The 25837-nt window shown below is 43.9% G+C and overlaps 1 protein-coding gene across 4 annotated transcripts in view; it reads right to left on the bottom strand.

The window, feature by feature from the left end:
- Ahr (aryl hydrocarbon receptor) overlaps positions 1-25837 on the bottom strand; it is a 53975-nt gene that overhangs the window by 9746 nt on the left and 18392 nt on the right. For 3 of the 4 annotated variants that reach the window (XR_005286166.1, XR_005286167.1, XM_038336246.1), the window contains exons 3-10: positions 24766-24869; positions 23555-23644; positions 21357-21480; positions 20281-20414; positions 18850-19052; positions 18098-18207; positions 16642-16783; positions 14065-15382 (exon numbers count right to left, since the gene is read on the bottom strand). Coding sequence is in view for 2 of the 4 variants with exons in the window: in XM_038336246.1 (XP_038192174.1) it covers positions 14065-15382; positions 16642-16783; positions 18098-18207; positions 18850-19052; positions 20281-20414; positions 21357-21480; positions 23555-23644; positions 24766-24869 (2225 nt within the window). In the remaining 2 variants the exon portion in view is untranslated. Of the gene's footprint in view, positions 1-9046; positions 11790-14064; positions 15383-16641; positions 16784-18097; positions 18208-18849; positions 19053-20280; positions 20415-21356; positions 21481-23554; positions 23645-24765; positions 24870-25837 lie in introns of those variants that run through there. The other variant, XM_038336247.1, reaches the window with a different exon arrangement.

The raw sequence follows: 25837 nt of genomic DNA, 5'->3' as shown, positions 1-25837 counted from the left end.
GGGTTGTTCCTCCTGGCATCAGAAAGCAGTGTGACTAGAACAACGCAGCAGGCCGGTTAGCTCACGGGAAACACAGAAGGCCCGTTTCTCTGCAGATACTGTGAGGACAGAAGGGAGAGGCTTTGACCTCTGCTGTGCTAAATCTTTATGAGCCAGAGATCCATAAAATCAAAATTAAATATGTGTGAGGTTTTGATAAATTATACCTTTGGGGATATAGAAAAAGAAGGATCATTGCTTTGAAGGAAGATCAGGGAAGGAGAAGTAATTTTTGCACATAATCTGACTTTAGTTTGGCTCTGCCTATGGGACTTTTTGCATGTGTCTATCTCTGAAATTCTATTAGACACTACCTTTTAATGAAAAGCAGAATAGGTTCCACATCAAAAGGAATTTGCTGCATGGAGATACCAGTTAAAACTGAAAGATTGCACAACAATTCCTTAAATGTTTTAGTCTATTGTTCTTTTAGATGAACTTATTGCTCAAAAACACTGAATGCTTCTGATGCTATTTTAAGTTTATGGTTTAAAGCAGTGGCAGTGTATAAGGCAAATATGCCTGCTTGCTCCCTATAGACAAAGGAACTATTCTTGCACTAAGTTTATCATGTGATTTCTTTAAACACTATAATAAAATAAATAACGGCCCCCCAGAAGATATCTGAGTCCTATGTTCACGGATCTGTGCATGCTAAAAGGGACTTTAAGGTATGTCACTCCTGTGTACATGAATTGTGCATGCTAAAAGGGACTTCAAGATATGTGACTCTTGTGTACATAGCTGCACATGTAAAGCACACTTCACACATGCAGCCCAGGATCTTGAAATGGGAAAATATTGAAATGGCCTGATAGAAGTATGGCAGTCTTTAGAAAAGGGAAGTGGGAGAGTTATAGGAGATAAAGGTTCTGGTGGGAATGATACCGGGAAGAGGCCACAAGCCGAGAAATAGAGGCAGCATTGAGAAGCTGGCAGAATTGCATTTCCCCAGGAGGAAGAGGTTCTAACCACACAGAGTTGTTTTGGGTCTCTAACTTCCAGAATTGAAAATAAGGAATTTGTATTATTTTAAGCTACTCTGTATACGGAATTTTGTTACAAAAGGCAGTAGGAAGCTAACATAAACAGACATGTTCAAAACACACAACTGGATGAGCAGCTTCATCTGTCTAAGTACTGGTGTTAATATTTGATTTCCATACACCCACTGCAAATGAAGCACACTGCTATTAAATTACAACCTGCCATTGTCAGACTTCCTAAACTGACTTGAGAAGAGATTACCTGTGGACACTTTAGAGAACACGATGAAGTTAAAATCTAGAATTAAATAAAATCAGATAGTGTGTGGCTGGCTGATCGTTTACCAAAGGAAGCTTTGTTTAAGAACAAAATGATTGTATGAGTTTTAAAAATCCTGAAGCCACACAAAACATTTAAAAACCAAGACAACTATTGAAATTTCAAATCACTTCCCAATTCCCAGAGTGCATCTATTTCAGGCTGGGGCAAGCAGAGAAGTAAGAAATGAATCTGACCATTTATGCAAGTACCCTCTCTTCAGACTTACAAGTTTATAGGAGGAGGCTGCTAGTTGTTGCCCAGCCACCCAGACCCAAATAATCACCCAGAACTATATTAATTACAACACTGTTTAGCCAATAGATCAGTTGTATTCCTTGGTAGCTCTTACACTTTGAATTAATCCATTTCTATTAATCTATATATTGCCACGAGGCTGGGGCCTACTGGTAAGGTTCCATAGGGCGTCTGTCTCCTTCGGCAGCCACATGGCATCTCTCTGACTCTGCCTACTCTCTCTCTCTGTATCTCTTCCAGACTGGCTATATTCTGCCCTGCCATAAGCCAAAGCAGCTTTATTCATTAACCAATAAGAGCAACACATATACAGAAGGACATCCTGCATCCCGGGTTCAACCTGAAAACCTCAAGTGTGTTCAGCTGTTCATGGTTTTGAGCCTAAAATCTCTGAAATGGGATTATCGTGGATCATCTATCTGCCTCACTGTGGACTGTGCATTGGCTCTCAGGCTACTAAATTGGGAGGATAACAGAAAGTACATGAAGCTGGCTGGAGGGGCACGCCTGGCAGTGATGTAAGACATCTTAGCCGAGAGGGAAGGAAGATACCAGCAGCTGCTGCGGGGCAGCAGGGTTCGCTGGACAGTGAAGGTTGCTGCCTACAGTTTATGCTGACCGATTGCAGCCTTTCCTCTCTCTCAGTGGGACAGCAAGGAAATGGCCCCTTCCCTCCGGCCAGTGCCTGGGCCTCCACAAATAGCATGTGTCTTCAAGACAGCCTCCAAGATCATCGCTTCTTTCTGATTTTAGAGAATCCATGAGCAAGAAACATGGATTCCATACATAAGTCTTTTACTTCAGAGTTCTCTTAAAAACGAGGTAGCATAAAAACAAGTGGTTATTCTGGTAGGTCACTTTTATGTACATTTAAGCAAAATGCCTCATGGTTTTCCTATCTCTTCATTTTTGCCAACTGGGTATCAGGAAAATATTTTCCATTATAATTGCAAGGACAAAACCTTTCAACCGTAAATGGTTGTCAAGACAAGCTGTTCTGGAGTTTAGCTAGCTAGTGCCGGCAAGCGCATGGCAGGGCATGCTGACACTGATGGTGTCTCCAGCTACGATCTGCTGGAGGCAGAGTCGGTGCTGTCTCACACTTCCAGGCTTGCACTGAGGACAGCGGAGAGAAGGACCGGTTTGCTCCCACTGCCAACCACATCTGCAGAGACAACATCTAGACACATAATTTGGGACTTTGTGTTTAACTGAAATCCATACTACTCAGAAATGAAGCATTGTTAGTACCTAAAACTGACTAAATTGAAAGTTTTGCCGTCAATAAGTCTTTCTAACCTAACTTGGTGGGTGCCCCCATCCCCCCAGTTTGGTGGTGTCTCTTGCTGTGTTTGCAGCTAGCTGTCCTCAACCCAGTAGGAGTTATGTTGTAAAGCAGTATTCTCACTGGGGATGCTCTTGCATCCTGGGGTCTTTTCACAATGTTGGGAGCCATTACAGAATGTTGCCAGCATCAGAGCAATGAGGCTGTGAAGTATCCTGCTGTGCCCAGGACAGCCCAGCACAGCAGGGAAGGACACAGTGATGTGTGGTATCAGATTTGTGGGCAGAATGATTTTCTTTTGTTCATTACAGTCTTTGCTTTGCTCTGTTTTATTGTTTTTGCCCAAATTATTCCAAAGATAACTAGGGACAAAGGGGGACTTGAATTTGATGACAGCAAGAGTTAAAGTAACACTGTACGCATGGAAAAGTGACTCAAAATAAAAGGAGACAAAATACAGTGGGCGAGTGTAAGCCAGAGAGGTGGGGATACAACAACTGTGTGTGTACTTTGTCACCCTGCTTTGGGTCTGAGCCTCCTGGTGCTCCAAATAAGAGAGAGAGCTAATTATATTCTCATGAAGAGAAAACACATTCTCCTTCCAGTTCTAGCCATAAAAACAAAAGCATTTGAGTCTGATCTAAATGTGATCGCTACAGTCAATAGAGTCACATGTCTTGCAGACTGCTTTTTGTACTATTTATGAAAATTAAGATTTAAAAAAATACAAAACCAGAGACAATGGAATTTCTACAGATGGCCACAATACTCAAGTTGGAACAAGAGAAACTTTGGGATCTATTTATAAGTGATATGGAGCAGAGACCATAGCAAATGCTTCAGGTGTAGAGAGAATGTTAATGTCGTCACAAAGTAGAAAACTTGATAGGGAAACGGGAGGCAGAAGGGAGCAAATTCTTACCTATGTGAGTGCTGGTGGAAGACTGTGTATTACCATAAGAAAGATGTATCCCGATGTGCTGCAAACTGTATCTGAAAATACAGACTGAGCCACCAGGAAACACAAGCAAAGAGCCCAGGGTTTCCTCCCACAAGGGAGACTTTCCAGTGTTTTCTTTGGAACTCTAGCAAAATGCAAAAGATTTTTATAAAGAGTTCTGGTGTCAAGTTTGAAATATTCTGTACACCAGTTCTTTTGAAAATTACAATCCCCTTTACCACATTAAAAATGCTTAGCAAAGGGAACTGACTAACCTTTTCTTGCCCAGGTTTTCCCTGAATTCATTTGTTCAGTCTCCATGCCAACAGCTTGGGTCACTTGCATTTGTAAATAGAATATTAAACACTTTGTAGGTAGATTCTACAGGTAGCAACTCAACATGCTACTGAGATGAAAATGTTTAAATGGAGGCTTTTCTATCCTGCCCAATCCTGCAACTGCCTTTAAAATAATCACTCAGAGGTTTAATATTAATTACAAACCATTTGGCCTATTGCTCAGGCTTATTACTAACTCACTGTTACAACTTAAATCAACCCATTTATATTAATCTACATTTTTGCCATGTGGCTTCAAGGCATCACCCATTCTCTGGTACATCTGCTGCTCCAGCAGCTCACTGGCTTCTGCCCCAGATTCTGCCCTTCTTCTCCCTGTATCTTAGCTTGGATGTCCTGCCTGGCTCTATCCTGCCTTGCTATAGGCTAGAGCAGCTTCTTTATTAACCAATGGTAATAAAACATTCACAGCTACAGTGGGGAATCCCACAACAAGAACATCACTGTGCAGAAGGTGAGGGCAAGCAAAACAGTAGACATTAACATAAAGCTCTTGCATAGCCCTTCAGCCTAACTAGGATTCTTTCAGATTACCTCAGACAAATGTGGGAAGTCCTCAACATCTCCCAGACCTACTGAATTTACAAACTGGAAATGCTAGAGCTCCTCAATGTTAGCATGTTCCTTTCTAAACTATGAGATCTGTCAATTACCTCCCTTTTGAAGTCAATCTTTATTTTTGTATCTTAGAATATTTTTGTTTATTATTTGACAGTTTCATGCATGAATATGATGTGCCTCCAGACACAGGCAAATCTTCTCTCACTTCCCTGGATTCCTCCAGCAGTTCCCCACTCACATGTCACCCTTTGGATACTTTAATTACCCGTGGAGTCGTTAGTGCTCAAAGGGCATGGACAACCCGGAGCAGTCAAATCCCTGAAAGACATTCCCTGCTTCCCGCTAGGATGCGCCCATTGCCAGTAGCTACTCAGCGTGAGCTGGAGCCTTGGGACCCCCTCCCGGAGCCATGCTGGAGTGTGGCCTGGCTTGTGTTGGCTAGACAGCTCCTTAATTCGCGAGATCCACACCCCTGCTGTCCCCAGAAGACAGCAGTTCCCTGCACCTCCCCATTTCCCAGTTCCCACATTCTTTGTGTCCTTTATTTTGGGAATGTTCCCTGAGCCTTGGGAATGTATTGCATGCAGCTTGCTAATTCAAGGGAAATCAAGAGTCTTTATGTAAACATTCAAACACTTTTGTTTTAACTAAGAATTTCCTAGGTCTCTCTAAATGTCCTTTTTGCAGTTAAGGTCTTTTTATTGGTACACACAGAGGAATTTTGCAAGTCTCTTTGTGCTGAGACATGTATCGATTTCTAGATGAATGTAGGAAAGAGCATGCTGCCTTTCAGTGCCCCACAGGTTATCCTTAACTTCATACTTCATTTGAATCAAGGAGAGAAACCTGAAACTTGGCACGATGGCCGAATTATTCTAAAATGTTTACAATACACTTCTATGCTTTAAAAAGAGTGTTTCAGTTAAACGTTAACTTACATTTTAGCCTTAACCCCATCAGACAGAGGGATAATTATTCAATAGATTCATGAATAACCTGAGTTGGATCCAGTGTAATGTCTTTGAGGAAAACTGTATTGGCTTGAGTTAGGCATATGATTAAGTCAGCGGCTCAGATCTCACTGTGTCCCACCACAGAAAAGCGTGCTGAAATAAAGCGGAATCCCCATTCAAGGTTTTGCTTTTTCTGGTTCTGCTACCCACAGCCAACCACGGTCTCAAGACACCACAGAGAAAATGACAGGACTCATTGTCTAATAATTGAATTAGTTCCAATACTGGAGTTTAAATTTGTGAGCAAATCAAGCACCGGATTACTATCTGGTGCGGTGTGTATAAAAAAAAAAAAAAAAACAAAAAAAACAGTATTTTAACGGCTTTGTGACTTGTCCCCGTTTAATGGGCTTCCCTTGGACTCCACGAGGTGATAATATCCTGATGGAGGTCTGAAACAAGCAAACCTCTTTTTTCATACACAAGCACTTTAGTTGTGGGGTGGCAAAATTACCCTGCAAATAGCTGTGTTAATTTTAAATGCAGAGAACTCCTTGAAGATGTATAAATGGCAATTTGGGCATAAACGTCTAACCGACTTCTGGACGGCCATTTCCTTCTGGGAGTTGGGCCAATTTGTATGGTGATTTGCATCAAGCAGACACAGTTAAGACCCTGCCTGAGAACCATATGTGCCACTGTGAGGGATGCATTTCCTGACTCCCGTCAGGAGGCGAGCATCTGGAGAAGGCAAGGCCGCAGCGTGCTCTCCCACAGTCCTTGCTGGAGCCTCCCAGCCACCAAGGTCTCGTTCCTAAGGTGGGACCGGAAGATGGGGAGGAAGCATTGCCAGTCCTCCTTGGCTGTTCTCGGAAACAGCAGCATTACTGCAGCCTGGGAGAATGCACAGAACAACCCTTTCTACAGAAATGATGGAAATGGAGATGTTTGCACCATTCCTTAAAATCTGAACCACTTGTGTTGGTTTCCAGTGGCTACTACAGTGAATTACTGCATTTACTGGTTTAGGACAATACAAATGCTGTCTTAACAGAACGAGAGCAGTGGTTCTCAGCCTTCCCAGTGTAAGCCGTTTTAACACAGCGCCTCATGTGGTGACCCACAACCATAAAATTATTTTCAGTGCTATTTCATAACTATGATTTGCTACTGTTATAGACTGTGAATATCTGATATGAGTTACTTTCTTGCCTTTTCCAGTTTCTTGGACCTTTCTGAATTCTTGGGCATGTGGTCTTACATCTTCAACAACATCAGCAAAGTGTCATCTGACTTCCCGCTCTCCTCTCTTCTCTCCTCCCCTCTAACTCTCCCACCTTCCTCTTGAAAGAACTTTTAGAGACAATGAGTCTCTCCAGATAATCCAGGACATATATGTGTGTGTGTTGGTGTATACATATATACATACATATCTTTATATCTATTTCTATCATATCTATCTATCTATCTATCTATCTATCTATCTATCTATCTATCTAACTATCATCTATCTAGATACCTATCTAGATATCTATCTAGATATTTACCTATTGACATCCTAGTTTTGTTTTTCTGAGACAGGGTTTCTTTTTTTTTAATGCAGCCCTGGCTATCCTAGAACTCACTCTGTAGACCAGGCTGGCCTCATACTCACAGAGATCCACCTGCCTCTGCCTCCCAAGTGCTGGGATTAAAGGCGTGCGCCACCGCCACCCAGCTATCAGCTTTTGTCGAAGAGGAAAAGAATAAGTTGTAACTTCCAGGATTTCCATTGATGGCTTCTGGGCCATGTCACTGCCTAGTACACCTTGCAGGAGGGAGAGGTAGCAACGTCTGTTCATTTCAACAGACTCGGGGAATAAAGGGGGCGGGGAGGGGTCTTCAGGCCCTGTCAGAACATGTTTTCAATGCCTACGATTCTCCCACAAGGCCCTACTCTCTGAAGGCTCCTTCACCTCTCAGTGAAGCATAAGCCGGTGGGCGAGCCTTCAACAAAAGCCCTGGAGGATGTTTGAGATCCAGTCCATAGCACCTTCCCATCCCCAGGTCTACAAATGTCCCTTGCCACCAAATTAACATAAGCGGGGGTTCCAAAGAAATATATTTTGTTGACCATTATTCTGAGTATGACAACCATTTGGAGACCAGTTTTTTTTTTAAAAAAAGTATAGTTTATGCAAAGAGGAATAATTAAATTTACCTCATGGGGATGTAAAAGAGATTTAAAATAAGCATCAGGTGGAATGGAAGAAAGAGGAAAGCCTAGTGCAGGATGGCTAGCAACCCTACTCTTCATCGGCATGTCTACCCAGATGCCTCTCATCACTGAATATAATGCCGGGCTAACGCTTTGGCCTCAGTCTCCTTGTCGCTAAGTGTGTAAGTTTTTCACGAGCTGCGTTTCCGCTCTTTTGTACCGTTATCTGGAAGTCACTTACAATCGAGAGCATCAGATGATGAAGGTCAGCCGTGAGTCAGACCGAAACGGGAGGGGATACAGCTCATACAGGGAAGAGCTGCAGCATGCACGGGCATGCAGAGAGCCGAAACTGGAGCCAAGACTTATCCAGACAGAAGAGTGACTGATGAGAAGGGACGGTGAGTGGACACTCAGAGCTGGCAGGGCTGAGGAGAGAGTGCAGGGACTTCTGCGCAAGGCAGAGAGAACAAACTAAGGGGGAGAAGGACCACGGTTTCCCAAGCTGGATGGCAACCTGCCCACAGGGAGATCTACAGAAGTGGGGAGGTTAAAGCCAGAAAGCATAGAGGCTTATTTTTAACTTCAAAGAATAGAAAACCAAGGTCAGGTCTAGGAACCTCTCCTCCTATGTACTGGCCGTGTGGAGGAGATGAAGGATAGGGAAGCACTATCTGGGGGAGGCTACAGATTTTATTGGTGAAACTGGAAGCAAGGCCATCTGCAAGACAAGACCCTGGAGTGGCCAACACCTTTGGGTCAGCAGGCTTGGGGAGACGTGGCAAGCTAGAATCGTTCATGCTTAAGACAGCCAATGACCTGAGTGTGTGAACCAAGACCAGAAAGATAATCATCATGTAGATTATGCTGTGATAAACAGTAAGAAATGTGATGATAGCACACATTACATCACAGAGCGTGCTATCCAAACCTCGGCGGTGTGGTCCACCGAACAATTTCACTGTCATGCGTGACCACCAACATAACACACTAGTGGTCGGGGATGTCACTTTTCAGCTTGAAGTTGCTCAGATCAAACTCAAATGTCTTTTCCTCCCGCTAGGGCTACCTCCGCCAAGCGATCGTGTGAGGCTACAGGGACCTGCTTCCTTCACGCAGACAGAAAGAAGAGCGTGCATGAAAACATCATTCATACGTGGTGGTTATTTTATTATCATATATCACTGTTTACACTTTCTTTGGCATTTAAGGACATTAAAAATCATACTTTACACAACAATCTATGCATAGCATATGTCAGCAGTAATGGTCTGAAGAATAGCAGGAAGCCATGTAAACCTAAAACCTATTCACACTGAAGCCAGATAGCTTGTGCACGGTAACAACTGCGGGGCCAACACAGGGCACACTGGTGAGTGCTCGGGTGTGTAAGAGCTCCAGTCACACGCCCACACAGCCTTAGGTGTGAGTTTCACTGAGACATTAATCCCTCAGTCCAGCTCTGCTTTAAACACTCCTTCTGTCTGGCATTTAGCAATACAGACAAATGCACATTCGGTTTAATGGGATTTTATTATTCTCAGATGTCTGAGTTATTTTAAATAGGTAAACATACACAATATTGCTTTGAAAACTCTCAGTTTTATAAGTGTGTAATTAAATGCCACCATGCTTACAATGTCCAAAGCATTGTTTAACTGACCATTTGTTAACATGTTGAAGAGACTGACAGAATGGTGTCTATGACAACTTTTAATAAAACGTTTAAACATGAAAATGGAATATTAATCTAGATCACTGGTCTACATCCTTAGTGATACCCCATGCTCCAAGTAAATTGTGAAATGTTTTAGATAGTTGTTTGTCAACACTTAATCCTACGATTCGGAAATTTGACTGCAAATGCATAGAATCGAGAGATGGTTTGTTTTTTTTTTTTGCCTGAAGCCATGTTTACATGCGTTCATTTTCTAAACTAAAACAGGAGCTCCTGCATCTCCGTGGTGCTCAGCCTTCCTAGCTCCGGGGCCTCATTCAGTTCCTCATGTTGCGGTGACCTCCCCAACCATAAATTTACTTACTTTAATCCATAAATTTATTTTCCTTGCTGCTTCATAACTGTAATCTTGCTACTGTTATGAATCATAATGTAGGTATCTGTGTCTTCTGATGGTCTTTGGTGATCCCTGTGAAAGAGTCGTCTGGCCCCCAGAGAGGTCGAGACTGGACACTGAGAACCACTGCTGTATTTTAATAGCACACGCAAGCTTGGGATCTCATCATACTTTTATACAATACGTGAAAAACAGGTCCATGTCCTTTATATATCATATCTCAGTAAATGACAAAGACAGGGACAGGCATCAGCATTTTTCTTTTCTTTAACCCAACTGACAACAGGATATTTGGCAGCGGGATGAATTTGTCATATTGGGGGCAAAGGTTATATCATATAAACAATGTATGGAGGCGAGCAAATTATCTTTATCTTAACACCAGCTCAGAAGCCTCAATTCATTACTTGATAACACGATACACTGAAAAATATGCGTATGAGGTAAGGACTAGTCTTCAATGAAAACTGAAAATATTTTACAGAATATTTGTTCGTTATATTTATACAATGCACCATTTCATTTCATTCATTAAAATACCTTGCACCAAACATGACATCTTCAACCTTGACACTCCTCAAATATGAGAAAAACTAATACCTTTCACTAGTAGAAGAAGTGAAATTTATAAAGCCAATATAACAAAAAAAGGACTGCAGACCCAACACAGCTTTTAAAGACAACTTATATGTCATGAAACGAGTGCTTTACTTAATTTAACGAAGGAGCTAGACAAACTCCACTTCCCTTCGGGGTAGCCTAGGGAGTGTGGCTGTCATGAGCATTCTACATGGTGGCACTCTCTTATCGTTACGGAGGTTTCCGTGAAAGCCAACGGTGGCATTCTCAGAATGCCGCGCGCTCGGAAAAACACTGTTAACGTGTAAGTGCTACTGTCTCAACATTTACGTAATAATTAAATAAGTTTGGTAACATGTTATTTTCAAATCTTGCAACATAAGGCACAGAGGAACATCAAAAGTCCAGAAGCAAGTATATTACATAATAAATAGTCATTTTCAGTCATTATTTGCCCTTTATCTGAAGAAAGGACACAAGCAGTGCAGCAAACACATGCCCGAATTAATAAAAAAGGATGGGCTTTAAGAAATGCCGGTAATATTTGTGCGCAGAAAGAATATTAATTCAAAAAAAGATAAAGAATATTTTGTATAAAATACACACCCTATTGTGTTTACAGGTGGACAGAAAAACATGCGAGGCACTTATATTAACAGTGTAGAAGGAAAACATTGAGATTTTTCTTTTGATAAAAGCACCAAACCATTTATTTCTTTTAACATCCAAGACAAAAAACAGAGGTTAAAAATATAGGAAATCAATCAGTCTTGTAACTCAGTATTTGGTTATACTAACAAGAATCCTGAAGTTCAAAGCTCAAAGTACCCGCTGTTTTTCTGGCTGAAGTCATTGAGCAGAGTAGTTCAACTTTCCAGAACCCTAAAGTTCTCCGCGGTGAGCACTGTGCAACCTGAGGTGTTAAAGCTTTGCAAATGCATGGGGTCTCTTCCTAGACTCCCACGGAGCTTCCCATTTTATAGGTGACTGATAACATTTTTTAAATTCCTTTTCTAAACACAGAGATTAAAATCTGCTTTGGAAATAGAGTGCTGAAGCCCAGTGTGGACTGTTCCAGTATCTTGTTCCTGGGCTTGAAGCTAAAGGAATCCACTGGGGGTGACATCAGGGAAAGACCTGGAGTCTGCGGGGTGATGAAGATGAGGGGCGGGTTGAGTGTGACCGATGCTGTTTAATTCGGACGGGTAGGTTTCATTTAACACTCCCTGATTCTGAAACTGAGAACAAAAACAGCAGAGCCACTTGTTACAAGCCTGTAAACACCTTAAAAACATATTCTAGACCCTTCCATCTGCATGTCATTACACTTACAGCCCTCCACTGAAGCTCAGGGCCCAACCCTGCACTGTTCAAGTCATACAGAGAAATGCTCACACACACTGAGAAAATCAGGTTTCCCCCTTAATCCTATGAGATAAGTTAAAGACAGCACAGAGACTATTACAACTGGTTCACTTCGCCTGTCTTGGGACCTGAATGGAATCCTGTGACACAGGGTGCCACGGGGTGCCACGGGGTGCCACGGGGTGCCAGAGGGTTATTCTGTCCCAGCGTCACTCCAATCGAGGACCTGGAGTCAGCGAGCTGATGATATCCAGAACTTCTCCATTGCATTTCAGAGACCAGGACTTTTGATCAGTTCTGGGTTTCAAAATGTTTCTTGCTGTTTCTATAATGTTACACTATGGGTATGATCTTAATGAATTCATTTGTAATACACGTTTAATTAGTTTTTCTACAAGTTACAAAGTGGAAAATGCTTGCTTGCTGTGTTGGCTAGTTTTGCATCAACTTGATACAAGTTAGACTCATCAGAAAGGAGGAAACCTCAATTGAGAAAATGACCTCAAAAGATGGGACAGTAGGCCAGCTAGAGCTAAGAATTAGATGTGATTAAGAAGAGATCAGTATGGTTGAGTTGACTCTTCTGGGGAGTGCTGTGTTCCAGAGGCAGCCAAGGATACAGTCACCTAGGCGGTTCTGGGTGTGAAGGCATGAAGGGGTCATGGGAAGCAGCTGGGACTTGACACCATGAAGAGAGTAGTCCACGAGAGGTTATGCTGACAGTGCAGCCCAGCTGCATCAGAAGACCCCAGCATTTTGGAGATACAGGTAGCATGGGATGGCTTCCAAGGACAGCAGCAGCTATGGAAAGGAGCTTGCTGGATCTCAGGGGGAAACTGTTACGCTGTCCAGGATGGAGCGGGAGAAGTGATCGGGCCCCGACATTGGGCACTGCGCTATTTATAGAGCTGGAGTTTGGTTTTGCTTTGATGTTACTGTGACAGTGCCCTGGCATTTCTCTCTTGATGTTAGAAGGTATTTAATTTTATTGTGATTTTTTATAGGACCCTACAGATTAATGACTTTGAACTTTTAAAAGAGATTTTAGATTTTTAAAAGATACTGGATATTTTAAAGAAACTGAACTTTTAATGTGTTCAAATTTGTAAAGATCACGGGACTTTTAAAGTCATTTATGTTTTATATTGTGATGTTGATATTAACGTGGCATTATGGGAATAGATGAGAAAGGTTGTAATTGAAAAGTGATGTTTTGTGTATCAGGCTGACAGAGAGTTAGTTGTGCTGATGAGTATGATGTCAACTTGACTCAGTTAAAGTTACTGGAGAGGAGAGAGCGTCACTTGAGAAGATGCCTCCATGAGATCTGGCTGTCGGCAGAAGCCTACAGGGGATTTTCTTAGTGACTGACGTGGGAGGGCCCAGCCCCAGCCCAGTGTGGGGTGCTATAAGAAAGTAGGCTGAGCAAGCCACGGGAAGCAAGCCGGTAAGAAGCACTCCTCCATGATCTCTGCACCAGCTCCGGCCTCCAGCTTTCTGCCCTGCATGAGTTCTGGCCCCTCCTGCTTTTGATGATGAGCTGTGATATATGGACTTGTGTGTGAGAGCAACCCTTTTCTGCTCACCGTGATACTGTTCGTGGCATTTCATTCCAGCAACAGCAACCCTAACTAAGACGCCTGCACTCTTACACCCAAACTAGTCTCCTTTTCAGAACTGCTAAAAAAGAGAGGGCAAATATGAGAGTGGGCAGTCCACAGATGTGCTAACACTCTAGAAGAAGCAATCGGGACTGAGAAGCAAGCCGCACTCAACAGCAAACCGGGTAAGGAACTGAATGTTGGCCAAGAGAGTCTTACAAGCTGAACCAGTACATTTTCAAACAAACTAACATTCTCTAACAGAAATTTATTAGTGTGAGCATGGTATACCCTTGCGTGGCAACGGAGAGCAGCTACTAAGTTATGCTAACACCAAGTTATTTTTAAGAAAATTATTCAAAATAATTTATCTGTATTATGTTAAGCAAATTACAATGAAGTTAGTTTTGCGAATTTAACTATAGTAAAAGCGGTTCTGAAACTACTTGCTGCGTAGACGGCTTCTGACAATATGTGCAAACGTAACAGTAACACAACATGGAGACAGGTGGGCCTGACAGGTCTACGCAGCTCTAAGCGCCCTTACCTTGTTTATGAATACCTGGGAGCCTGGAACTGCGGAGCTGCACTGCATCTGGTCCCCAGGCGTGTGCTGAGTCCCAGGCTGGCATTGGTACATGGACATGGCCCCCGCGTAGTACGCCTGAGGGGTGACCATGGCTGACTGTGGACTGATCCCAGGCCTTTGGTTTTCGGGAACTTGTAAACAAGTGAGGAAATCCTCTAAACTAGTCGTAGTGGGGTGCAGGGACGGTTCAAAACCCTTCCCCGGCAAGTCCAAGGGTGCACAGTCGGAATGCGGTGGAAACCGAGTCTGATTACAGGGAGCAAAGTTCTGTGCGTAAGGCATACCGTCCACCTCAGGTTTGTAGGGGAACGCCTCTACAGTCGCTGGCAAGTCTGGAAAGACATTGTAATGCTTTAATTCCTGTTGAGGATGGCTGAGAGGCACAGGAGGGGTGGAGTTCCAACTTGCAAACATGCCATTGACTTGCATGTGCTTGGCTTTCTGACCCAGCTCTTGCTGGGGGAGCACCATGGGACCCAGCTGGTGACATAGCTGTTGCTGGGGCTCCATCTGCTCCAGCTGATGCTGGGGCTCCATGGCCTGAGCTTGGTGCTGCTGCAGCTGCTGCTGCTGCTGCAGCTGCTGCTCTAGGTGCAGGCGTTCCTGCAGCATGCAGCTTAGGTGCTGAGTCGCAGGCTGCTGCTGGCTAGCTGAACTCAGCAAGGTCGACTTGTTTAGAGAATCTTGCACATAGGTCAGCATTTCGTCTGTTATGTCGAAGTCTCTGACGTCAGCCTCACTGGAGAGGTCGGCCCTGAAGAACTCCTCACTCTGCATGCTCCGGATATCGTCAAAGTCGATCCCTAGGTTTCTCATGATGCTGTACAAGTCGTCGTTTTTGTGATCTGGAAAGCTATCCGGGGGTTCTCCCGAGAGTGCGGGGTTCACGTCCTGAGCATGTCCGATTTGCTCATGTTTAAACACAGGCTCACTTCCTATTGCTGCGATGCGGTCTTGCCAGCCACTGCACTCGCTCGCAGAGTCGGTGAGAAAGTGGCTGTCTAGAGGGATGGTACTCGAAGCAGGACAGAGATAGATGGACTCATCCTGTTGGATCATGGCATTCAAAAGGGAGCTGGGGTGGAGGGAATCCTTGCTCGGGGTTGACTGCAGAGCCCAGTCTTTTGCATCAGTGCTACTTTTGGTACGTATCGGTAAGGGATCCATCATGGGAGGGAAAGGGCTAGAGATCTCGTATAATACGGCCTCGCCGGTAGCAAACATGAAGGGCAGCGTCATGCTTCTCTTCTGCAAATGCTCTCTTCCTTCCTCATCCCTAGAAGGGTGGGCAGGAAGGTCTGCAGCCATTAGTTTTACCATACATGTTTTTTTAAGGAAAATATTTTTAAAAGGAGAAGAAAAATAAGTAAAATGTACTAGATAGCACTTTATCTCATGACTAGTGTTATGTAAATATAGTTAAAACTATACAGGAAAAATATATAAATACTGAAAAAATTACAAATAAAATAATAACCAGGAGACATAAATAGAATAGAAAACAAATGAGCAATAGAAAAATCAATAAATGAGAGGCTTGAGCCTGAAAGAGACTAATGAAGACAGAGGTCTGCTTGTTATATGGGTGTGTGAAGAACACATCTATGTATTCTTATGGGTAATACAAACATTCACTATGGCATGGGCTGATGACTACCTCTGTACAGATGTTAATTCTTCCCCCAAAGGGCTATGCTTTCAAAATCCCAACAGTTTCGCTGTTGTTGTTGGGAATTTACAATGAATTCTGAAGTGCATTTGGAAACATAAAGAATAAAGAAGAGCCAAGACAATCATGAATAAGAACAAAATAGACACAAAAGCAAAGACATGCATTCACAACTCAAAACTGCTAGCAAAGACAGTACAATTAAGGTGACGTGGTGACAGAGACATACAAAGGAACTGGACCAGCAACTCTAGGAACAGGACAGGAGAACCCTCTGGCTCCAGGACGTTGTCTCTTTAATACATTCTATTGGTCAAACGATTCCTACCTCCGGCCATACCCAGAAAAGTAATTCTTGTGTGAGAGAAGTCCTTGCAGCCCAAATACTTCACCAAAGATTCCTCTCTGGAATATGTGAGAAACTCCTAGATCACTGGGTGCACACCACAGCACACTGGGTACACACCACAGTGTACTGGGTGCACACCACAGTGTACTGGGTGCACACCACAGTGTACTGGGTGCACACCACAGTGTACTGGGTGCACACCACAGTGTACTGGGTGCACACCACAGCGTTTCCAGGCCACTGGGAGCACAACACAGCGTTTTCAGGTTTTTCTTTTAAATATGTCATGGACTTTTCATCTCCCCCTAAACTGGAAGGTGAGTAGGATTCTTTTAGCTTTATCTACTTAGCTCTCAATGAAGTTTGTCACTTCTGTTTTTTCAACATTTCTCACCTTTGCCCTATTCTTTGTAGATATATTCTTTTAACTTTTAATTTTTAGTTATAGGTTCAATTGCCTTAGATTGTTCATAAATTTTCTGGTAAGATTCATGAAAACACAAAACCATTAGCTTACGTGAGCGGTCTCTGAGTTGCGATGATATAATCCGGCCTTCCATTTCTATAAATCAAGCGTGCATTAGACTGGACCCACCGCCATCGACTGTGTTTTGCAAGAAGCCTGAACACCGTCATGCCGCTTTCTCCAGTCTTAATCACTAAAAGTAGGCATTTAAAACAAAGTTAAACCCTCTATCAGTATAGTACAGAAAATCCCCACCACAAAGCCCCTCTTCAGGGCTGAAGAATAGGCTCATCGGTTAAGGGCATTTGCTGCTGTTGCAGAGAACTTGAGTTTGGTCTCCAGCGGCCACACTGGTGCCCTCTTCTGGCATCTGAGTTCACCTGCACCCATGTGCACATACTCCCACACAGCAAACACACAATTAAAACATAAAGTAAAAAATTTAAAAAGTCATGCCGACCTATTTCTTTAACTAGCAATGATGATAATATCTTGAAAATGTTTAAACACAGTAAACATTGAGAGACACAGAAACCCTTCTCCAGAGCTAGAGCTAGAACCCATTTTAGATGAAGGTTAGCATGGAAAAGGGAAAAAGGGTGATGTCAAGAGTAGGCCAGACGGTTTTGGTAAACACCCAAGAAGAGCTTCACTTGGGAAAAAAGTAAAGATTACAACTTTTCAGGCTAAAGGAGCAATATGTTTAGTGTTTTCTGACTTTATATTAACATACATGTATGAGTCAATGGTGCCATTAAAGATTTTCTGAGTTGAGCCGGGCGGTGGTGGCCCACGCCTTTAATCCCAGCACTCGGGAGGCAGAGGCAGGTGGATCTCTGAGTTCGAGGCCAGCCTGGTCTACAAGAGCTAGTTCCAGGACAGGCTCTAGAAACTACAGGGAAACCCTGTCTCGAAAAAACAAAAAACAAAGCAACAAAAAAAAAAAGATTTTCTGAGTGAAGCTTCATTGGCCAAATAGTTAATTTCATAATCATCATAACACTATGTTACTGCATGACAGCCGTGAAGAATTTAGGAAGTAAAAGGTAGAGCTGGTTAAGCAACGTGACAGGATGCCACACAGGATGAATCTTAGCAGTTCGGTGAGGACGTTGTCATTCATAACAACTGAAACCCTCCCGTATGAGGGCTGGGGGGATGCCTCGGCGGGTAGAGCGCTTGCCACCAAGCCTATTTGAGGTTGGGCCTAGGGGTCTACAAAGTGGCAGAGAATAACTCCTACAAGTTGTCCCTGCCCACCTCCTGCACACACGCGCGCGCACACACACACGCACAGAGAATGACTCCTACAAGTTGTCCCTGCCCATGTCACATGCGCGCACACGCACACACATACATGCACACACACACACACACGCACACACACGCACAGAGAATAACTCCTACAAGTTGTCCCTGCCCATGTCACATGCGCGCGCGCACACACACGCACACGCACACACGAAACAGGAAACACTGTAACAAGCTAATGCGGTCTAGCACTCACTGCGGATGTGGGAATCTGCGCAGTAGAGCATGTCGGCAGCGTGGACAAACTGATAGCCCGAGCCTCTGGTACACAGCTCCACCTCCGTGTAGCCCAGGATGAGCTGCCCTCTGTTCCAGAAAAGCATCACGTTGTAAGAGAACCGCCACACATTCACGGGGTGTTCGCTATTTCTACAAGCACTGCCGCTGACTTCCAAAGTTTTCATATTAAAACATAGGAAGCAGCCCTTTGAATTTTAATTTTTTTATTTTCTTACTTCTGGCTACTAAGTCTCAGTATCAGCCTGTTTTCTTCTTTTGAGTAAGGCCATTAAAATTAGGATGGCCAAACATGAACGGACAGAGTTGATGATAAAATAAAATATGGAGAACTCAGGCTGAGTTCAGAGACAAGGCCTAGGTCACGTCACTGCATGCTCTCACATGAAAGGAGAAAGAAACTAAAATGCTTTGGCATAAATTCTTGTTCACTAATTAACTTTAGATATTTATTTTCTAAAGCTAAAAATTAAATAATATTTTTATAAAATGTAAAATTAACCAACGTCTTAAGAATAATTCTTACAAGTATGGCAAACAATATAAAATAAGATTGTTTGTCAGACTGATAAAATTACCTTATTTTAGTAGGCAATACTGAAACAAAATGATTAATTGCTAGTATAGCAGTGAATAATATCAGGACCTAAGGCAAACGTCCCACACAATAAATCAAGCACATGTTTAGTGAAAGTGAAGGGGCTCCCTTACTTGGCATCACAGCCAATAGGTGTGAAGTCTAGCTTGTGTTTGGTCCTGAAGATGAAGTTTTTGGTTCGAATTTCCAGGATGGACGGCGGCTGAAGCGGGGTGGCGACTGCGAACAAGGCCAGCTGAGGGGGGAGCAGAGCCCCATCCTTTCCTTTCTTGTTCTGTCCGTGGAGGTACTTAAGCCTCCCTTGGAAATTCATGGCCTAGGGAAGGTCATTAAAAGGAACAGCGTGTCACAGTTTCATTTCCAGAGTTGCCATCCTGCTCTTCTGGGGCTCTCAGGACTGTAGGGCAGTTCCTTGCCCCTAGCATCACACGGCAGGAGAGCCCTATCCTTTTTGTGCCTGAAACCACGTGGCCATTTTCACGCTCCACGGCTGGCTCTTTGCACGCCAGGCACTCGATACACATCTTCAAGGAAAGAGTGGCGGTTAAGTCACTGTATCAACTTTCAAACATGTGTGATCTATATGCCATAATCTTTCCTGAGGAAAATATACAATTTCATTAAAACAGTAAAATGAACCTTATAAAACTATATAAGGAATGCAGGGATCCAAGATAAAGGGTGATTTTAGGAGGCAAAAGAGAATTTAAACATGGCTGTGATAAACTTAGCTGACCTAGGAGCCTGCGGGACTCTGACTCACACCTGATACAGCATAAAGTAGAAGAAACTCTTTGCGTACAGAAATCCCACCTAACTCTGCTAGCCGATCTTAGACAGCGGTTCTAGGAAAGACACCTCAATACTCAGCTTGAATGCCAGGTCAGTAAAACAACTGTAAAACATAACACTAACAAAACACACTGCTTTGGGCGGCTTAAGATGCAGCCCCCCTTGGCCTGTGACTCCCCAGGGTCACCTCCTGCCACAGCACTCCTGACAGACGGTAACTTGGGAGCCACAAATAGTGGCGTTGTATTTGCACTTATCCCAGACACAGATACATCTATGCTTTTCCTGTGTGCATGGCATACAACTCCCAAATGCTAGGCATCCTACCAAAGAACGGTCGCTAATTCTTAGACTTAAACTTCTTTCAAAATACTCAAAGTACAGGAGCCATGCTATGCAATTAAATTTCTACAACTTCATCTTAAATGATAGGCTTTAACAAGCTGTGGAAGACTCCCAAACCCCGAAATACTAATTTGTGTGTGTGTGTGTGTGTGTGTGTGGTGTGCTGGGTATAACCTTCCATGATTCTCCAGTTTTCTCCCTTCATCTACTGAGTTACAGGTGCAGATCACCACGCCAGGCTTTTACATGGGTCTTTGGGGTCCAAATCAGGTCCCCATTCATGCAAGGCAAACATTTTACCAACTGAGCCTTCTTATTGGCCCTGAAATGTTAATTTCTCCAGGCTACTTTCCTTTATCATATTAAGTCACTTCAAAAGCTGGGATTTTAAGATTTTTCCACCGTACCAGAAAGCCAGACGAATTATCCAGCAGACACCGCAGCCGGCATATGAAGCACCTCTCCAGGAAAGATGCATTCTCTGGTGGAAGCTGGTCCTGGCTGTAGTAGACTGCTGGCGGCTGTGAGAGGCCATGAGCATCTGTGGAAACAAAACAGCAGGCTACTCACATTTTCTGTAGAAACTAAGGCTTTGTATAATTAAAACCGCGACACATTTTAAACTGGAGCTTGCATTCAGAATTTAAAATGCCATGTCAAAACTAATCCAAAAGCCCAAGCTTATTAGCAAGTCTGTGCTGTAGAACTTGACATCTTCTTTGCTTGTATCTCTGAGCTGCTGCCGCCAACTATGTCTATATTTCTAACTGTAGGCTTCTTGTCTTAGCAGCTTCACTGGTATCTTAAAACAATGCTTACTCCAGGAAAAGCCTTTTGATTCTTGCATATGCTACTGTACGTTTCTGTGGGTACGTTTTGCTAACGATGATGGCACTGTTCAGTTGCCACCCTGTACACTCCTGTCTGTCATAGTGGTGCCATGGGCAGTTTTATAAAATGCAGCGCTGCTTTGGGCGTGAGCCCTAGCTCAACTGGTGAAGCGCTTACCATTCAAACATGACACTGAGTTTGATCCCTAGAACCTATGTCAAGAAAAGACAAGGATACAGTCTCATGCTTGCAATCCCAGGGTTGGGAGGTGCAGACTGCAAGATCCCTGCAGCTCCCATCAGCCTAGACTTCTTGGGGATCTCCAGGCCAATGAAAGATCTTATTTAAAGAAAGTAAGATAGAGGGTGGGTGGGCGGGTGGGCAAAGAATGACACCCAGGGTTGGTGACCTTTGGCCTCCACACATATTCACATTGCTGACAACGCCAACCCTCTGATGTACGATGTTCTACATGGCTCTCATCTGCTAAACTTCCCTCAGCTCTCACAATCCGGCTCTACCTGAGGCCAAGACTCACACCACCTGACTGTGCCCTGTCTTCAGCATGGAGCTCCAGGCCCCCTGACTTCTCAGCCTCCTTCCACAGAATAATCCGAAGGCATCACTGCGGCCTTCTGGTAAACCTCCTTACCATCCGCTGCTTGTGCGGAGTCTGTGCACTGTGTGGGGTTGAGATCCCAGTGCAGCTGGCGCTGGAACTCGGCTCGGTCTTCTGTATGGATGAGCTCATAGACACTCTGATGTATGACGTCAGACTAAGGAAAGGGAGCGAGAGGAAATAAAGCAGTGATTAGAAATGATCAGCTTTAGTAAATTAAAGATATGAAGTAGCAACAAGCCAATTTTATGGTTGGGGTCACAATAGAGGAACTATATTAAAGGGCCGCAGCAAGAGGAAGCCTGAGGACTACTGCTCTAGATCCTCTCACCCGTGAATCCCCTACGGGCATCTTATTCTGTCGTCTTTAACCTCAACAGCATTTAGTTTGGATCTCCTTCAATTTCATGTGTGTTTTCTTTATAGAAACTTTCTTCCCAAACAGACTCCAGACTCCACACCAATGCAGAAAGCCTTTATGGAACCAGCCCCATCCCTCCTCCCCATGCCTCTCAGCCTTGACTACGATGCCGAATTCTTAGTCTTCAGGAGAATTTGTTTTTCTTTTTTTCTTTTCCACTGAAACTCACAGCACGTAACACATTTCCTATCCATCCTACGCAAACATATTCGTGCAGAAAAGTCCCGTGTAGTCTCCTTATTGGGGAGGATACCTACAATTATCATTTTACTACTGCAGGTTAAGCACTGAAGTAGAAAGTTTGATCCTTTATCCACTATATTACCTGAATCATTTCCCACGAGTATGTCGCAACCTGTAGTTTTCAAAACTGAAATCTTAATCCCACGCAAAAAGAATGTACAAGGTACACATATGAATGAGAAAAGTGAGTGGGAACATAGCTCATTTCTTAGGTTTTATTTTCACTTCGGTTTGGTTTGACTTTGAGACAAAGTCTCACCATACAGTATGGATGTTCTGGAACTCACCAGGTAGAGCAGGCTGGGCTTGAACTCAGAGATCTGCCTGCCTCTGCCTCCCAAGTGCTTGGATTTAAAGTCATCACCACATCTGAATTTCTTTTACTTGAGCTTTTTTAATTGATATAAACCATGGTATCATTATCAAAACCTTAAGTGATTCACTATGTTTCAACAGGCTTTCTACAGACAATACACTGTTTAACAGTGGCCAGGTTCCATTCCTTTGATCATCTTCCATATATATATATACATTATATATAACATATATAATAAGAGCTACAGTCCACATATGTGTTAAACAGTCTGTGGTATGTAGACCAGCAACCTTGTGAGATTGTCAGAAATGCAAAGTCATGGGCTGCACTATGACCTACTGAAATGGAATATCTGGGAATGGAGCCCAGAGATCGTATCAAGTGTTTCAGGTGACGCTTCTGGCATTACAATGTGAGAGCCAGACAGGTGAGAGGAGCAAGCATACGAGTAATCTCACTTCAGTTTGTTCCCAGATCAGGTCAGGGGTTCCAGCCCCTCACACACCAGCGTCTCACACTTCTGCCAGCGCATGGTCCCACTGGTTCTCTACTGCTGACCACTACACACCATCCCTTCAAGGCTGCGGACACACAGCAGACACTCCCCTTGCCCAGATGTCTTGTCTGCTGCTGACGGCCCTTCTACCTTCCCCTGTGTCCCCTCATCAACCATCTGTGCTCTCTTCATACTTCAGCTCAGCCTCTAGACATATTTTCAGGTTAATGCTCATACTCCAGATGTAACAGAACTAACAGTATAGGAGGCAATCTTTCACATGTGCCTTCTCATGGCGTCTCATTAATTCTGTAACTGTTTTATGCTGTAGCCATGCATAAATCTAATGGCAAATTTTTTTTGTGTGCTTCAAAACCCTACCTGCCTTAAAGTTTCTTTCTCTGGCCTTCTTCTGCCAGGCTAATGATTAAACCCAGCATAGCAGATACTATGTAACACAGACCTACATTGGCAGGGTTCTGAAAGTTTCATGTATGTGTATATATGGTATCATTAATGGATGCAAAAGAAACATAATAACCATGAAACAAAGCATCAGTGCTACACATTATCAATACTGAGAAAATGCAACAGCCTAAAACATATTTTCAATTCTTGTAAGAACACACATTTTAGTCAAGACTTTCCATGTACAAATGGCCAACTTTGAGCTTACATTTTAAAATGGACAAGACAGTAGAAAGCTCACTTTCTAACAACAACCATCGTGAATGATGAAAGGGAAGTGTATTTACCTGCTGGAAGCCCAGGTAGTCTTGGATAGTGGAGGAAGCATAGAAGACCAAGGCGTCTGCTGTGACAACCAGGACAAAGCCGTTCAGCGCCTGCACACAGGGAGGTGTGAGACCGTCACTGGGAAGTACCAACTGCTAGGTAAAAGCTGCTTCTCTTCATCACGAACACCGTCTCAAAATGACTCCCCAAACACAGGCACACAACGTGAGGCAAACCTACCCACGCCTCGGACTTGGCTGAGGGAAACTTACAACTAGATTTAAAGTTCAACCAGGTACGTGAATAAGATACCAAGTTTTCTGTTTTCTTTATGCTCCAGATTTCTTCTTTTAAATCCATTGCATCTAATGTTTGATGAAATAAACGACATAGCAAACATTCACTATAATTACATGCCTTTCTTCTTTAGGGACGACAGCTGTTGGGAGTGAGGGGTGGTGGGGGATGGGACGGGGTGACGGGATGACGGGGTGACGGGATGACGGGGTGACGGGGTGACGGGATGACGGGGTGACGGGGTGGGATGACGGGATGACGGGGTGACGGGACGGGATGACGGGATGACGGGGTGACGGGGTGGGATGATGGGATGACGGGGTGGGATGACGGGGTGGGATGATGGGATGACGGGGTGGGATGACGGGGTGGGATGATGGGATGACGGGGTGACGGGGTGACGGGGGTGACGGGGTGACGGGGTGACGGGATGACGGGGTGGGATGACGGGGTGGGACAGGAAGACAGGACGGGTCTCTTTATTGGATCTCTAAGTGAAGAAACCTAGATAGAAGACAGCACGGCTTCCAGCCAAAATGCCTCCAGCACTGATTAGAATTTAGATGCGTTCAAAGATTTACAAAGAAACGAAAACTTTTACTGGGAAGCACAATGCCTGTAAAATGTAACACTCAAAAAATTAAATATAATTCTGAGCTATAAAACACATACATCAATTACTAGCTTAATCTAACTGTATTTTCACGTTTAAAGGCATTACCTCACATGCTCTCCCTATTCGTAGTGGGTCTAGCTACTCCGTGTTCCTCTCCCCATCAGCCTGTGCTACTATTAGATGATTAGTTCATGTATTACTATTAAGATTAATCCAATACCCACTACAGGTCCCATGAGAGGCACAGGGAGTCTCCAATGGACTGCTCACGGAGGCCGTCCTCTGTCCTACGGGAAGGGACAGTATGACGAGAATTACCTGTAGTAAGAATTCTCCTTCCTGCAGGAGCAGCCCATCTCCGACTTGTGCTCTGCACTGATCCTGGCCTCCATTCCGGTCGGCAGGGGAGGTTTTTAACGCCACTGTAGGGGGATAAAAGAGGAAGAGGGAAGTATACAAATAGTACGTATTAAACAAGACTATAGTAAAGACTATATCAAAGAGAGGATGTGAAACGCCGTGTGCAGGGTGCTGAGAGGTGACACAACCCAACAGAACCATTGTGACTTCAGCTTTTCAGCGTGCGCTGGCAAGTCTCACCTGGAAACACATGGCTGACGTCTCTGACCCAGGCAGATGCAAACCTTAGCTCTGCCATTTATTAACCCTATCATGAGTCTGTTGTAACTAATATACAAAAGGGCGGTTACAAAGGAAAACGTCCATCCTGCAAAGGTGTGACACCGTGTTAAAGAGGAATGCTGGTGTACAGGAGGGCACCACAGAGCGACATTCTGACCAACAGTCACTCCAGTCAGGGTGTTTACAAGAGTTTAAGGACTGCCTTATTAGAAACAATACTCTCTTAAAAACCTGTGTTCTTATCTCCCCTGATCCCTTTCTAACCTGTGGTGTTTAAATGCTGACTCAGCAGGCCTCGGGAGTTGCTTTGTTAGATTTTTAGGTCCCTCGGCTCAGGGAAAGCTTTCTTAGACGCAAAGCATGGCGTGAACTGGTCTCATGTTTGTACTTTCTGGTAAATCATCAGCGTGTGTGTCATGCCTGGGATCGAAGGCCAAGCTGCCATCTGCCTTTGCAGAAGCTGAAAGACCTCTGTGAGAAGAGGCCAGGGCTTGGCCTCTGTGTGTGAAAATTCCCAAAGGCCAGAGAACAGACTTCCTCAGACCAAAAAATAGTGTAAGGTAAAGTGAGCTGACTTTTAATCAAGATGAAAAGGAAATGCTTAAATGCTTCTCACTGAAATGTAGAGCAGACCACGGCCTTTTCCTCCCTTCTGGCCTGGGCATTAGCAGCTGCTGCGGCTGCTAACTTCAGTGGGAAACTCTGCTGCAAAGCCCCGGCTGCCCCACAATGCCGAAGAGAAATCAGG

Source organism: Arvicola amphibius, chromosome 7 (genome assembly GCF_903992535.2).
Source record: "Arvicola amphibius chromosome 7, mArvAmp1.2, whole genome shotgun sequence".
NCBI classification, from domain to species: domain Eukaryota; kingdom Metazoa; phylum Chordata; class Mammalia; order Rodentia; family Cricetidae; genus Arvicola; species Arvicola amphibius.
Note: the sequence above shows the minus strand (reverse complement) of the source record. Positions and strands in the feature narration are given on the sequence as shown.